This window comes from Cherax quadricarinatus, chromosome 10 (genome assembly GCF_038502225.1).
Source record: "Cherax quadricarinatus isolate ZL_2023a chromosome 10, ASM3850222v1, whole genome shotgun sequence".
Classification (NCBI taxonomy): Eukaryota; Metazoa; Arthropoda; class Malacostraca; order Decapoda; family Parastacidae; genus Cherax; species Cherax quadricarinatus.
Genome location: NC_091301.1, coordinates 4,097,154 through 4,111,483, shown reverse-complemented (window position 1 = coordinate 4,111,483; position 14,330 = coordinate 4,097,154). Strand labels below are relative to the sequence as shown.

At 38.7% G+C, this 14,330-nt stretch overlaps 1 protein-coding gene across 7 annotated transcripts in view; it reads right to left on the bottom strand.

Moving 5' to 3' along the window:
• LOC128687865 (multidrug resistance-associated protein 1) overlaps positions 1-14,330 on the bottom strand; it is a 314,708-nt gene that overhangs the window by 258,051 nt on the left and 42,327 nt on the right. For all 7 annotated transcript variants that reach the window (XM_070083525.1, XM_070083523.1, XM_070083524.1 and 4 more), the window contains exons 4-7: positions 8,168-8,302; positions 6,855-6,980; positions 5,684-5,877; positions 317-517 (exon numbers count right to left, since the gene is read on the bottom strand). In XM_070083525.1, the coding sequence (XP_069939626.1) occupies positions 317-517; positions 5,684-5,877; positions 6,855-6,980; positions 8,168-8,302 (656 nt within the window). The remainder of the gene's footprint in view (positions 1-316; positions 518-5,683; positions 5,878-6,854; positions 6,981-8,167; positions 8,303-14,330) is intronic.

Below are 14,330 nucleotides of genomic sequence, written 5' to 3'. Positions count from 1 at the left end.
GAAAATGGACAAAGGAAACTATTAAGTCCTAAAGGATGAACTGATGCACAAATGAACAAATATTAAATAAAACTGTCTGAAAAAGTAGTAAAATTTGAGATATTGTTACTGGGAATTATTCCTACAATAGTTAATCAAATCTTCCCCCAAAAATAGTTTCCTATTTTTCAAAACTTAGTACTTCTATTGTAATACAGACTGCATTGTATAAAGTATACAAGACATTAATATACCATGGTACTGTTAAGACTGTGTGAATTAACAATTTGCCATATCTAAATTGAAAAGAAAAAATCTAACAAGATGATAAACCTACCTGAGGATCTGTGGGCTGACAAACTGTAACACATCATATGTGAACTTAAGTATAGCACCAAAGATAAAAGTTGGGCCAAATGTGCGAACCATGGTTGGCAAGACTGATATAGGCTTCTTCTTCTTGTGGTCTTCATGCTTCGGAACTTCCACATGAACTACATTGTTTGAGTAGGAAGCCCATGATTGAGAACCATGCTTTCTGTTTAGAAAATAAAGGTTACATTATATTCTATGCAACAGCCCAAAATCACTGAAAACCCTGTCTGCAAATCTACTTCATAATGCTTACATTGTCTTAGCAATTATCAGCATCAGTGAAAATATTAGTTTCAAATAACCACATTTCACCCTAGGTAGTAGGTCGGTAGACAGCAACCGCCCAGGGAGGTACTACCGTCCTGTCAAGCGAGTGTAAAACGAAAGCCTGTAATTGTTTTACATGAGGGTAGGATTGCTGGTGTCCTTTTTTCTGTCTCATGAACATGCAAGATTTCAGGTACGTCTTGCTACTTCTATTTACACTTAGGTCACACTACACATACATGTACAAGCATATATATACATACCCCTCTGGATTTCCTTCTATTTTCTTTCTAGTTCTTATTCTTGTTTATTTCCTCTTATCTCCATGGGAAAGTGGAACAGAATTCTTCCTCCGTAAGCCATGCGTGTTGTAAGAGGCGACTAAAATGCCGGGAGCAAGGGGCTAGTAACCTCTTCTCCTGTATATATTACTAAATGTAAAAGGAGAAACTTTCGTTTTTCCTTTTGGGCCACCCCGCCTCCGTGGGATACAGCCGGTGTGTTGAAAGAAAGAAAGAACCACATTTCACACCTAATTAATTTCTTTTTCCATTTAACTGTTCACTTATATCAACATAACTATTATTTATTAAACTCATAACCTTGACTCAATTTCAACTTCAAAAATTCTCTCTGATACTGTACCTCATATTTCTTTATGTACTACAGTGGAACCTCTACTTGCGAGTTTAATTCATTCTATGACCTTGCTTGCAACTGGATTTGCTCATTTGCAGAGTCAATTTTTCTCATTTAAATTAAATGAAATGCAATTAATCCGTTCCAGAGGAATTCTGTACTTCAATAATTTCGCTAATATCAACTCTACGGCTTATTTATCTATCTCGCTTCATCTAATATGACATAATAAATAATACAGAAACTTGATATATACTCTAAAATGAATAAAATATGTCATTCATGTAGTGGTATGGGCGGTGTCAGTGGTGGACGAGAGTTTGTCTGGAGACCGGGCAAAATACTTCATGAATAATTTAGCTAATATCATCTATACGGCTTATTTATCTATCAGTTCATCTAATATGGCATAACAAACAATATAACATAGAAACATGATATATACTCTAGAATGAATAAAATATGTCGTTATGTAACTGGTGGAGGCGGCCACAACCACTCCCTCTTTGTTGTGGTAAACACTGCCATCTAGTGACGGCCTTTTGAAGTCGTCTATTATAATTATTATATGTAGTACATTATAATTATATATGTATTATTGTAACTATATTATTATTAATGTATTATATTATTATTATTAATGTATTATTATTATTATTGTATTATATTATTATACTATTATTATTATATGTATTATTATAAAACATTATTATTATTAATTATTATTATTATTATTTTTTTTTTTTTTTTTCAACAAGTCGGCCGTCTCCCACCGAGGCAGGGTGACCCAAAAAAGAAAGAAAATCCCCAAAAAGAAAATACTTTCATCATCATTCAACACTTTCACCACACTCGCACATTATCACTGTTTTTGCAGAGGTGCTCAGAATACAACAGTCTAGAAGCATACACATACAAAGATACACAACATATCCCTCCACACTGCCAATATCCCAAACCCCTCCTTTAAAGTGCAGGCATTGTACTTCCCATTTCCAGGACTCAAGTCCAACTATATGAAAATAACCGGTTTCCCTGAATCCCTTCACTAAATATTACCCTGCTCACACTCCAACAGATCGTCAGGTCCCAAGTACCATTCGTCTCCATTCACTCCTATCTAACACGCTCACGCACGCTTGCTGGAAGTCCATGCCCCTTGCCCACAAAACCTCCTTTACCCCCTCTCTCCAACCCTTTCGAGGACGACCCCTACCCCGCCTTCCTTCCCCTATAGATTTATATGCTTTCCATGTCATTCTACTTTGATCCATTCTCTCTAAATGACCAAACCACCTCAACAACCCCTCTTCTGCCCTCTGACTAATACTTTTATTAACTCCACACCTCCTCCTAATTTCCACACTCCGAATTTTCTGCATAATATTTACACCACACATTGCCCTTAAACAGGACATCTCCACTGCCTCCAACCGTCTCCTCGCTGCTGCATTTACCACCCAAGCTTCACACCCATATAAGAGTGTTGGTACTACTATACTTTCATACATTCCCTTCTTTGCCTCCATAGATAACGTTTTTTGACTCCACATATACCTCAACGCACCACTCGCCTTTTTTCCCTCATCAATTCTATGATTAACCTCATCCTTCATAAATCCATCCGCCGACACGTCAACTCCCAAGTATCTGAAAACATTCACTTCTTCCATACTCCTCCTCCCCAATTTGATATCCAATTTTTCTTTATCTAAATCATTTGACACCCTCATCACCTTACTCTTTTCTATGTTCACTTTCAACTTTCTACCTTTACACACATTCCCAAACTCATCCACTAACCTTTGCAATTTTTCTTTAGAATCTCCCATAAGCACAGTATCATCAGCAAAAAGTAACTGTCAATTCCCATTTTGAATTTGATTCCCCAAAATTTAATCCCACCCCTCTCCCGAACACCCTAGCATTTACTTCCTTTACAACCCCATCTATAAATATATTAAACAACCATGGTGACATTACACATCCCTGTCTAAGACCTACTTTTACCGGGAAGTAGTCTCCCTCTCTTCTACACACCCTAACCTGAGCCTCACTATCCTCATAAAAACTCTTTACAGCATTTAATAACTTACCACCTATTCCATATACTTGCAACATCTGCCACATTGCTCCTCTATCCACTCTATCATATGCCTTTTCTAAATCCATAAATGCAATAAAAACTTCCCTACCTTTATCTAAATACTGTTCACATATATGCTTCAATGTAAACACTTGATCTACACATCCCCTACCCACTCTGAAACCTCCTTGCTCATCCGCAATCCTACATTCTGTCTTACCTCTAATTCTTTCAATTATAACCCTACCGTACACTTTTCCTGGTATACTCAGTAAGCTTATTCCTCTATAATTTTTACAGTCTCTTTTGTCCCCTTTCCCTTTATATAAAGGGACTATACATGCTCTCCGCCAATCCCTAGGTACCTTCCCCTCTTTCATACATTTATTAAACAAAAGTACCAACCACTCCAACACTATATCCCCCCCTGCTTTTAACATTTCTGTCATGATCCCATCAGTTCCAGCTGCTTTACCCCCTTTCATTTTACGTAATGCCTCACGTACCTCCCCCACACTTACATTCTGCTCTTCTTCACTCCTAAAAGATGGTATACCTCCCTGACCAGTGCATGAAATTACTGCTTCTGTTTCTTCCTTAACATTTAAAAGTTCCTCAAAATATTCTCGCCATCTACCCAATACCTCCATCTCCCCATCTACTAACTCCCCTACTCTGTTTTTAACTGACAAATCCATATTTTCCCTAGGCTTTCTTAACTTGTTTAACTCACTCCAAAATTTTTTCTTATTTTCTTTAAAATTTCTTGACAGTGCCTCTCCCACTCTATCATCTGCTCTCCTTTTGCACTCTCTCACCACTCTCTTTACCTTTCTTTTACTCTCCATATACTCTGCTCTTCTTATAACACTTCTGCTTTGTAAAAACCTCTCATAAGCTACCTTTTTCTCTTTTATCACACCCTTTACTTCATCATTCCACCAATCACTCCTCTTTCCTCCTGCTCCCACCCTCCTATAACCACAAAGTTCTGCCCCACATTCTAATACTGCATTTTTAAAACTATTCACACAAAAAAATATAAGATTTACTGTTATTCCTTATTGCAATAATTGTATAATGTCAACCCATTTACGACTGCATATTGGAATGGACAGTGACGTCATTTGTGTACTCTGAAACAGCCAAGCAATGAACCATTTCTCCTAGGTTGAGCTCTATTTCAAGGTACTTTTTGCCGTGAAAGCAATTAAAATCATATCTATTTCTGAAATATATATTCCATTCTATCAAATGAGACCAAAAAACGAGAATACAACCATAAAAACCATTCAAAAATTACTGCGAAGGGGTGGCTAATTGCTGAGAAGTGAACTCCATTATTTATGCTTAGATTTCTTTCATTTTTGGTGTACGTTAAGAAGCATCTTTCCATCATACAATGCCCAAGTTTCAAATGAGATACAATTCCCGAGATCAAGAGCAAGAGCCCCTCACCAGTGTCAAGGAACCTGCCTTGAGGTCTGCTCGCTTGTGGAAATTTTGCTCGCGTATGGAAGCAAAAAATCGACCCATCGACTGCTCGTATTTGGAAAAACTCGAACATGGACACGCTCGCAAGTAAAGGTTCCACTGTACTTTTTTTTTTTTTTTTTTTTTTTTAACAAACCGGCCGTATCCCACCGAAGGCAGGGTGGCCCAAAAAGAAAAACAAAAGTTTCTCAATTTAAAATTTAGTAATTTATACAGGAGAAGGGGTTACTAGTCCCTTGCTCCCGGCATTTTAGTCATCTCTTACAACACGCATGGCTTACGGAGGAAGAATTCTGTTCCACTTCCCCATGGAGATAAGAGGAAATAAACAAGAACAAGAACTAAAAAGAAAATAGAAGAAAACCCAGAGGGGTGTGTATATATATGATTATACATGTATGTGTAGTGTGACCTAAGTTTAAGTAGAAGTAGCAAGACATACCTGAAATCTTGCATGTGTACGAGACAGAAAAAAGACACCAGCAATCCTACCATCATGTAAAACAATTACAGGTTTCTGTTTTACACTCACCTGGCAGGACGGTAGTACCTCCCTGGGCGGCTGTTGTCTACCAACCTACTACCTACAACTACTTATATACCTATGCATATTACCACTTAATGGGAGCAAGGGGCTAGTGACCCTTTCTCCTCTATAAATTACTAAATTTAAAAGAAGAAACTTTTCTTTTTTCTTTTTAGGCCACCCTGCCTTGGTGGAATATGGCCAGTTTGTTAAAAAAAAAATTAGCACTTATTTCATTTACAAAATATCTTACCTTTTATTTAAACTATGAAATAATTTATACATGACTATTCAATATTAAATAGCATAAAACTTACTTATAAACTTTTCCTAAAGTTTTCTTCCAGTTTTTGTCCCATTTCTCAACAGTCTTTCGTGATGCATTTTCTTGTGTGAGATCCCACATGTCTGCTTGTACTAAAGGCTTTCTGTAGCCTTTCCATATCATGGGATCCACCCATGCAAATGTGATACGACTAAAGAAGGATGCATTATTTTCTGGGCTTGGTTTCTGTTGAATGCACAAAACAAAATAAAAACCTGGAGTCACATCTCTGATCCTAGTGGATACATGACTGGCGTCAAGCTTTTTGAAGATTTTCAATAAAAGTAGTTAAAACATAAGGGAATTTTTCTTGCTCCAGATAAACTGTCTTAATTCTGAATTATGTACAAGTATGTTATGTGTGTCACAGCATTTAGCATCGAGTTGATGAAAGATTCATTCTAACATTTAGAATGAATTAGTTTTATTGCATTGGGGTAAATGCCACAATAACAAAAGGCTCAATAAAAAGAAAGTTTTCGAACAAATCATGTCCAGCTAATGATGATATAATTTAGGAAACATGTACTATCTAGACTGGAATACTACTATATACTATGACGCATTCAATTCTGGTAAAATTGCTAAACAAGGCAATGGGCAGAAAATGTTACCAACAGCCTGGTTGATCAGGCGCTGATCCACCAGGAGGCCTGGTCACAGACCGGGCCGCGGGGGCGTTGACCCCCGAAACTCTCTCCAGGTAAACTCCAGGTAATTCATGTTCACACAATCAAACTCCTTAACTCTTTCAGAATAATTACTCAATCAAGACTCTAGGCATCACCCCCTCCTTTATTCACAAGTTCAAATTTGCTTATCATATAAAATATTCACACTTTTATGGAAAATTAATTACAGGAAAAGAAACCCTCAGGAGAACATCTCCAATAATCTAACTAAATACAGTGGACCCCCACTTTACGATCAGCTCCCAATGCGACCAATTATATAAGTGTATTTATGTAAGTGCGTTTTTTACGTGTATGTTTGGGGGTCTGAAATGGACTAATCTAATTCACGATATTCCTTATGGGAACAAATTCGTTCAGTAATGGCTCCTGAACATACTTCTGGAATGAAATAATATCTTAAACTGGGGGTCCATTGTACTTATATATACTTACACGCTTATCAGAATAGGTTTAAAATGATTAACTTACTTCACCACGGGGAAAGCTGACATATTGTGGGGTAGCATCACCAAAGCAATTTAAGAACATCATCACAACAGTCAAAGGAAAGTATACCATGTACAATCCAAACTTGAGGGCATCTGGATTATCAGACTGAAATAAAACAAATGAAATTGATGTTAAGTATATAATTTCCCTTTTATCTCTAGTGCACGTGCATACATCACTTATCTCTGATGCACATGTGTACACCCTCTGCAAAGCCCATCCCCATTTTCCCAATTAACACTAAACACCTACCCTCAATCCTTCCCTTATCCTGACACTGACTCCCTTCCTTTTCCTTGTTGACAATATTGTCCCTGACCCCTTACCTGCAATAATGCACACACCAACCCCAGACCTATTTTCCTTAGTCCTATCAGATGAGTAACATGCAGAATAAATAGCCAACACAAACCAGTATATGGTAAAGGAAAAAAAGCTCAGTGTGTGGTTCTCAAATACAGATGGATTACTGAACAAGAGTAATAACTTGAAAGAAAGAATAGCAAAGGTAACCCAGACATTGTAGCTATCACAGAGACAAAGCTGGCTGAACTTATATCAGATGCTATATTCCCAGCAGGATGTCAAGTGATAAAAAGAGACAAGGAACAAGGATGGTGAAGGGGTGCTGTAAATCAGAAATCAGAGGCATTTTGAAGCTATGAGTGGGACAAACAGACATGCATCAAGAGACTACATATTGGGCTTAATTAAGACTGGAGGAATATAGTAGTAATGATATACAATCCACATATATATATATATATGTATAAAGATACACAACATATCCCTCCAAACTGCCAATATCCCAAACCCCTCCTTTAAAGTGCAGGCATTGTACTTCCCATTTCCAGGACTCAAGTCCAGCTATATAAAAATAACCGGTTTCCCTGAATCCCTTCACTAAATATTACCCTGCTCACACTTCAACAGCTCGTCAGGTCCCAAATACCATTTGTCTCCATTCAATCCTATCTAACACACTCATGCACGCTTGCTGGAAGTCCAAGCCCCTCACCCACAAAACCTCCTTTACCCCCTCCCTTCTTGTCAAACTCTTATTATGAAAAAACTGATTCAAAATCTAATTCCAGATTTAGGAGAATTCCCGAAAGAGAAATGATATGTATGTTAGTTAACAGCAGGTAATGTTCAGTGGATGAGACATGCCATAATATTTTGACATCAAATAAGTTCCTAGATAAGAGTAGTTAAAATATGATCTATCATTTTCCCTTACTTTCCCCTGAAATAAAATCCTTATAAACAAACAAATGAGTGCTATTACTTACTTTATCGTAAAGTATAATACTTGTGCGAAATTCTGGAATAGCGCACACCATCAGCAATAGCCAGAAGATGAAAAGATATCCCGAGCTCTGGATTCCACGCTTCTTCTCCATAAGCACAAATATTAGTTGAAGTAACTGTTGGGGTAAAAAAAAGTCTAAATTACTTTAATACTTATAAACATTTATCATTATGCATTATTTTTTTTTTCAACAAGTCGGCCGTCTCCCACCGAAGCAGGGTGACCCAAAAAAGAAAGAAAATCCCCAAAAAGAAAATTCTTTCAGCATCATTCAACACTTTCACCACACTCGCACATTATCACTGTTTTTGCAGAGGTGCTCAGAATACAACAGTTTAGAAGCATACACATATAAAGATACACAACATATCCCTCCAAACTGCCAATATCCCAAACCCCTCCTTTAAAGTGCAGGCATTGTACTTCCCATTTCCAGGACTCAAGTCCGACTATATGAAAATAACTGGTTTCCCTGAATCCCTTCACTAAATATTACCCTGCTCACACTCCAACAGATCGTCAGGTCCCAAGTACCATTCATCTCCATTCACTCCTATCTAACACGTTCACGCACACTTGCTGGAAGTCCAAGCCCCTCGCCCACAAAACCTCCTTTACCCCCTCTCTCCAACCCTTTCGAGGACGACCCCTACCCCGCCTTCCTTCCCCTATAGATTTATATGCTTTCTATGTCATTCTACTTTGATCCATTCTCTCTAAATGACCAAACCACCTCAACCCCTCTTCTGCCCTCTGACTAATACTTTTATTAACTCCACACCTTTTCCTAATTTCCACACTCCGAATTTTCTGCATAATATTTACACCACACACTGCCCTTAAACAGGACATCTCCACTGCCTCCAACCATCTCCTCGCTGCTGCATTTACTACCCAAGCTTCACACCCATATAAGAGTGTTGGTACAAAAAGCCGCAGTAAGAATAATCACTAAATCCCATCCCTGGCAACACCCCCCCCCCCACTCTTCATAGATCTAAACTTACTCCCTGTTCAGTACATCCACACTTACTACTGTGCAATCTACATCTACAGGACCTTAAATTCCAATATTAACCTTGACCTAAAATGCTTTCTTGATAGTTGTGACAGAACCCACAGGCACAACACCAGACACAAACATCTCTATGACATTCCCCGTGTCCGACTAAACCTTTACAAAAATTCAATGTATGTCAAAGGCCCTAAAATCTGGAACACCCTACCTGAAAATTCCAAAACTGCAGACACATTCATCACCTTCAAAACTACCATCAGAAAACATCTTATCTCCCTGATACACCCTGTCAACTAATAATACGAATACCACCTGGTGGTTCACACTTACACTCACTCACCCATTTGACCATAAACAGAAATATCAATCTCAATCTCAAAATAATGAATCTTAACTAGTCAAAAGTTGGCCTGTGATACTCCAATACTGAAACTATGTATAGTGCCAAAACAAAAGCATTCACATTGCTAAACTCACAACTAGTATTTAGTCACTTAGCCATAATACCAACTTATCTCATAATTCTGTAACATTTTAAACCTAAGATTTAATATAAGTCTGCCCAAAATGCCTAGCCATGCTAGGCGTTCTAGTGGTACACTCTGTAATTATTATTTTACTACATGTAAACCACACAATAACCAAATTCTGTAAACTCAGCATTGTAATACTTATAGAGAATAAAGTTTGAATTTGAATACTATACTTTCATACATTCCCTTCTTTGCCTCCATAGATAACATTTTTTGACTCCACATATACCTCAATGCACCACTCACCTTTTTTCCCTCATCAATTCTATGATTAACCTCATCCTTCATAAATCCATCTGTCGACACGTAAACTCCTAAGTATCTGAAAACATTCACTTCTTCCATACTCCTCCTCCCCAATTTGATATCCAATTTTTCTTTATCTAAATCATTTGATACCCTCATCACCTTACTCTTTTCTATGTTCACTTTCAACTTTCTACCTTTACACACATTCCCAAACTCATCCACTAACCTTTGCAATTTTTCTTTAGAATCTCCCATAAGCACAGTATCATCAGCAAAAAGTAACTGTGTCAATTCCCATTTTGAATTTGATTCCCCAAAATTTAATCCCACCCCTCTCCCGAACACCCTAGCATTTACTTCCTTTACAACCCCATCTATAAATATATTAAACAACCACGGTGACATTACACATCCCTGTCTAAGACCTGCTTTTACCGAGAAGTAGTCTCCCTCTCTTCTACACACCCTAACCTGAGCCTCACTATCCTCATAAAAACTCTTTACAGCATTTAATAACTTACCACCTATTCCATATACTTGCAACATCTGCCACATTGCTCCTCTATCCACTATCATATGCCTTTTCTAAATCCATAAATGCAATAAAAACTTCCCTACCTTTATCTAAATACTGTTCACATATATGCTTCAATGTAAACACTTGATCTACACATCCCCTACCCACTCTGAAACCTCCTTGCTCATCTGCAATCCTACATTCTGTCTTACCTCTAATTCTTTCAATTATAACCCTACCGTACACTTTTCCTGGTATACTCGGTAAACTTATTCCTCTATAATAATAAGTCTGTTGAGTGTACCTGGTAAAGTGTATGGTAGAGTTATAATTGAAAGAATTAAGAGTAAGACGGAGAATAGGATAGCAGATGAACAAGGAGGCTTTAGGAAAGGTAGGGGGTGTGTGGACCAGGTGTTTACAGTGAAACATATAAGTGAACAGTATTTAGATAAGGCTAAAGAGGTCTTTGTGGCATTTATGGATTTGGAAAAGGCGTATGACAGGGTGGATAGGGGGGCAATGTGGCAGATGTTGCAAGTGTATGGTGTAGGAGGTAGGTTACTGAAAGCAGTGAAGAGTTTTTACGAGGATAGTGAGGCTCAAGTTAGAGTATGTAGGAAAGAGGGAAATTTTTTCCCAGTAAAAGTAGGCCTTAGACAAGGATGTGTGATGTCACCGTGGTTGTTTAATATATTTATAGATGGGGTTGTAAGAGAAGTAAATGCGAGGGTCTTGGCAAGAGGCGTGGAGTTAAAAGATAAAGAATCACACACAAAGTGGGAGTTGTCACAGCTGCTCTTTGCTGATGACACTGTGCTCTTGGGAGATTCTGAAGAGAAGTTGCAGAGATTGGTGGATGAATTTGGTAGGGTGTGCAAAAGAAGAAAATTAAAGGTGAATACAGGAAAGAGTAAGGTTATGAGGATAACAAAAAGATTAGGTGATGAAAGATTGAATATCAGATTGGAGGGAGAGAGTATGGAGGAGGTGAACGTATTCAGATATTTGGGAGTGGACGTGTCAGCGGATGGGTCTATGAAAGATGAGGTGAATCATAGAATTGATGAGGGAAAAAGAGTGAGTGGTGCACTTAGGAGTCTGTGGAGACAAAGAACTTTGTCCTTGGAGGCAAAGAGGGGAATGTATGAGAGTATAGTTTTACCAACGCTCTTATATGGGTGTGAAGCGTGGGTGATGAATGTTGCAGCGAGGAGAAGGCTGGAGGCAGTGGAGATGTCATGTCTGAGGGCAATGTGTGGTGTGAATATAATGCAGAGAATTCGTAGTTTGGAAGTTAGGAGGAGGTGCGGGATTACCAAAACTGTTGTCCAGAGGGCTGAGGAAGGGTTGTTGAGGTGGTTCGGACATGTAGAGAGAATGGAGCGAAACAGAATGACTTCAAGAGTGTATCAGTCTGTAGTGGAAGGAAGGCGGGGTAGGGGTCGGCCTAGGAAGGGTTGGAGGGAGGGGGTAAAGGAGGTTTTGTGTGCGAGGGGCTTGGACTTCCAGCAGGCATGCGTGAGCGTGTTTGATAGGAGTGAATGGAGACAAATGGTTTTTAATACTTGACGTGCTGTTGGAGTGTGAGCAAAGTAACATTTATGAAGGGATTCAGGGAAACCGGCAGGCCGGACTTGAGTCCTGGAGATGGGAAGTACAGTGCCTGCACTCTGAAGGAGGGGTGTTAATGTTGCAGTTTAAAAACTGTAGTGTAAAGCACCCTTCTGGCAAGACAGTGATGGAGTGAATGATGGTGAAAGTTTTTCTTTTTCGGGCCACCCTGCCTTGGTGGGAATCGGCCGGTGTGATAATAAAAAATAATAAAAAATAAATTTTTACAGTCTCTTTTGTCCCCTTTCCTTTTATATAAAGGGACTATACATGCTCTCTGCCAATCCCTAGGTACCTTCCCCTCTTTCATACATTTATTAAACAAAAGTACCAACCACTCCAACACTATATCCCCCCCTGCTTTTAACATTCCTGTCATGATCCCATCAGTTCCAGCTGCTTTACCCCCTTTCATTCTACATAATGCCTCACGTACCTCCCCCACACTTACATTCTGCTCTTCTTCACTCCTAAAAGATGGTATACCTCCCTGACCAGTGCATGAAATTACTCCCTCTCTTTCTTCCTTAACATTTAAAAGTTCCTCAAAATATTCTAGCCATCTACCTAATACCTCCATCTCCCCATCTACTAACTCCCCTACTCTGTTTTTAACTGACAAATCCATACTTTCCCTGGGCTTTCTTAACTTGTTTAACTCACTCCAAAAATTTTTCTTGTCTTCATTAAAATTTCTTGACAGTGCCTCTCCCACTCTATCATCTGCTCTCCTTTTGCACTCTCTCACCACTCTCTTTACCTTTCTTTTACACTCCATATACAGTGGACCCCCGGTTAACGAACTTTTTTCATTCCAGTAGTATTTTCAGGTGCCAGTACTGACCGAATTTTTTCCCATAAGGAATATTGTGAAGCAGATTAGTCCATTTCAGACCCCCAAACATACACGTACAAACGCACTTACATAAATACACTTACATAATTGGTCGCATTTGGAGGTGATCGTTAAGCGGGGGTCCACTGTACTCTGCTCTTCTTATAACACTTCTGCTTTGTAAAAACCTCTCATAAGCTACCTTTTTCTCTTTTATCACACCCTTTACTTCATCATTCCACCAATCACTTCTCTTTCCTCCTGCCCCCACCCTCCTATAACCACAAACTTCTGACCCACATTCTAATACTGCATTTTTAAAACTATTCCAACCCTCTTCAACCCCCCCCCACTAATCTTTGCACTAGCCCACCTTTCTGCCAATAGTCGCTTATATCTCACCCGAACTTCCTCCTCCCTTAATTTATACACTTTCACCTCTCTCTTACTTGTTGTTGCCACCTTCCTCTTTTCCCATCTACCTCTTACTCTAAGTGTAGCTACAACTAAATAATGATCCGATATATCAGTTGCCCCTCTATAAACATGTACATCCTGGAGCCTACCCATCAACCTTTTATCCACCAATACATAATCTAATAAACTACTTTCATTACGTGCTACATCATACCTTGCATATTTATTTATCCTCTTTTTCATAAAATATGTATTACTTATTACCAAATCTCTTTCTACACATAGCTCAATTAAAGGCTCCCCATTTACATTTACCCCTGGCACCCCAAATTTACCTACTACTCCCTCCATAACATTTTTACCCACTTTAGCATTATTATATTAATTAAATGCTGTTGGAGTGTGAGCAAAGTAACATTTATGAAAGGGTTCAGGGAAACCGGCAGGCCGGACTTGAGTCCTGGAGATGGGAAGTACAGTGCCTGCACTCTGAAGAAGGGGTGTTAATGTTGCAGTTTAAAAACTGTAGTGTAAAGCACCCTTCTGGCAAGACAGTGATAGAGTGAATGATGGTGAAAGTTTTTCTTTTTCGGGCCACCCTGCCTTGGTGGGAATCGGCCAGTGTGATAATAAAATAAATGCTTTTATTGTTTGTTAGGCATTCAAGATAGGTATTAGGTTGGTAGACAGCAACCACTCAGGGAGGTACTACTACAGTCCTGCCAAATGGGTGTAAGGTGGGGGCTTGTATTTTGTTTTACATGATGGGAGGAGTACTGGTGTCTTTTCTGTCTCATAAACTACAAGAAAACAGGTATATCCTGCTATTTTTATTTATATAAAAGGAAAGGGGGACAAAAGAGTGTAAAAATTGTAGGGAAGTAAGCCTACTGAATATACCTGGTAAAGTGTATGATAGGGTTATTACTGAAAGAATTATGGTTAGATGGAGAGCAGGAT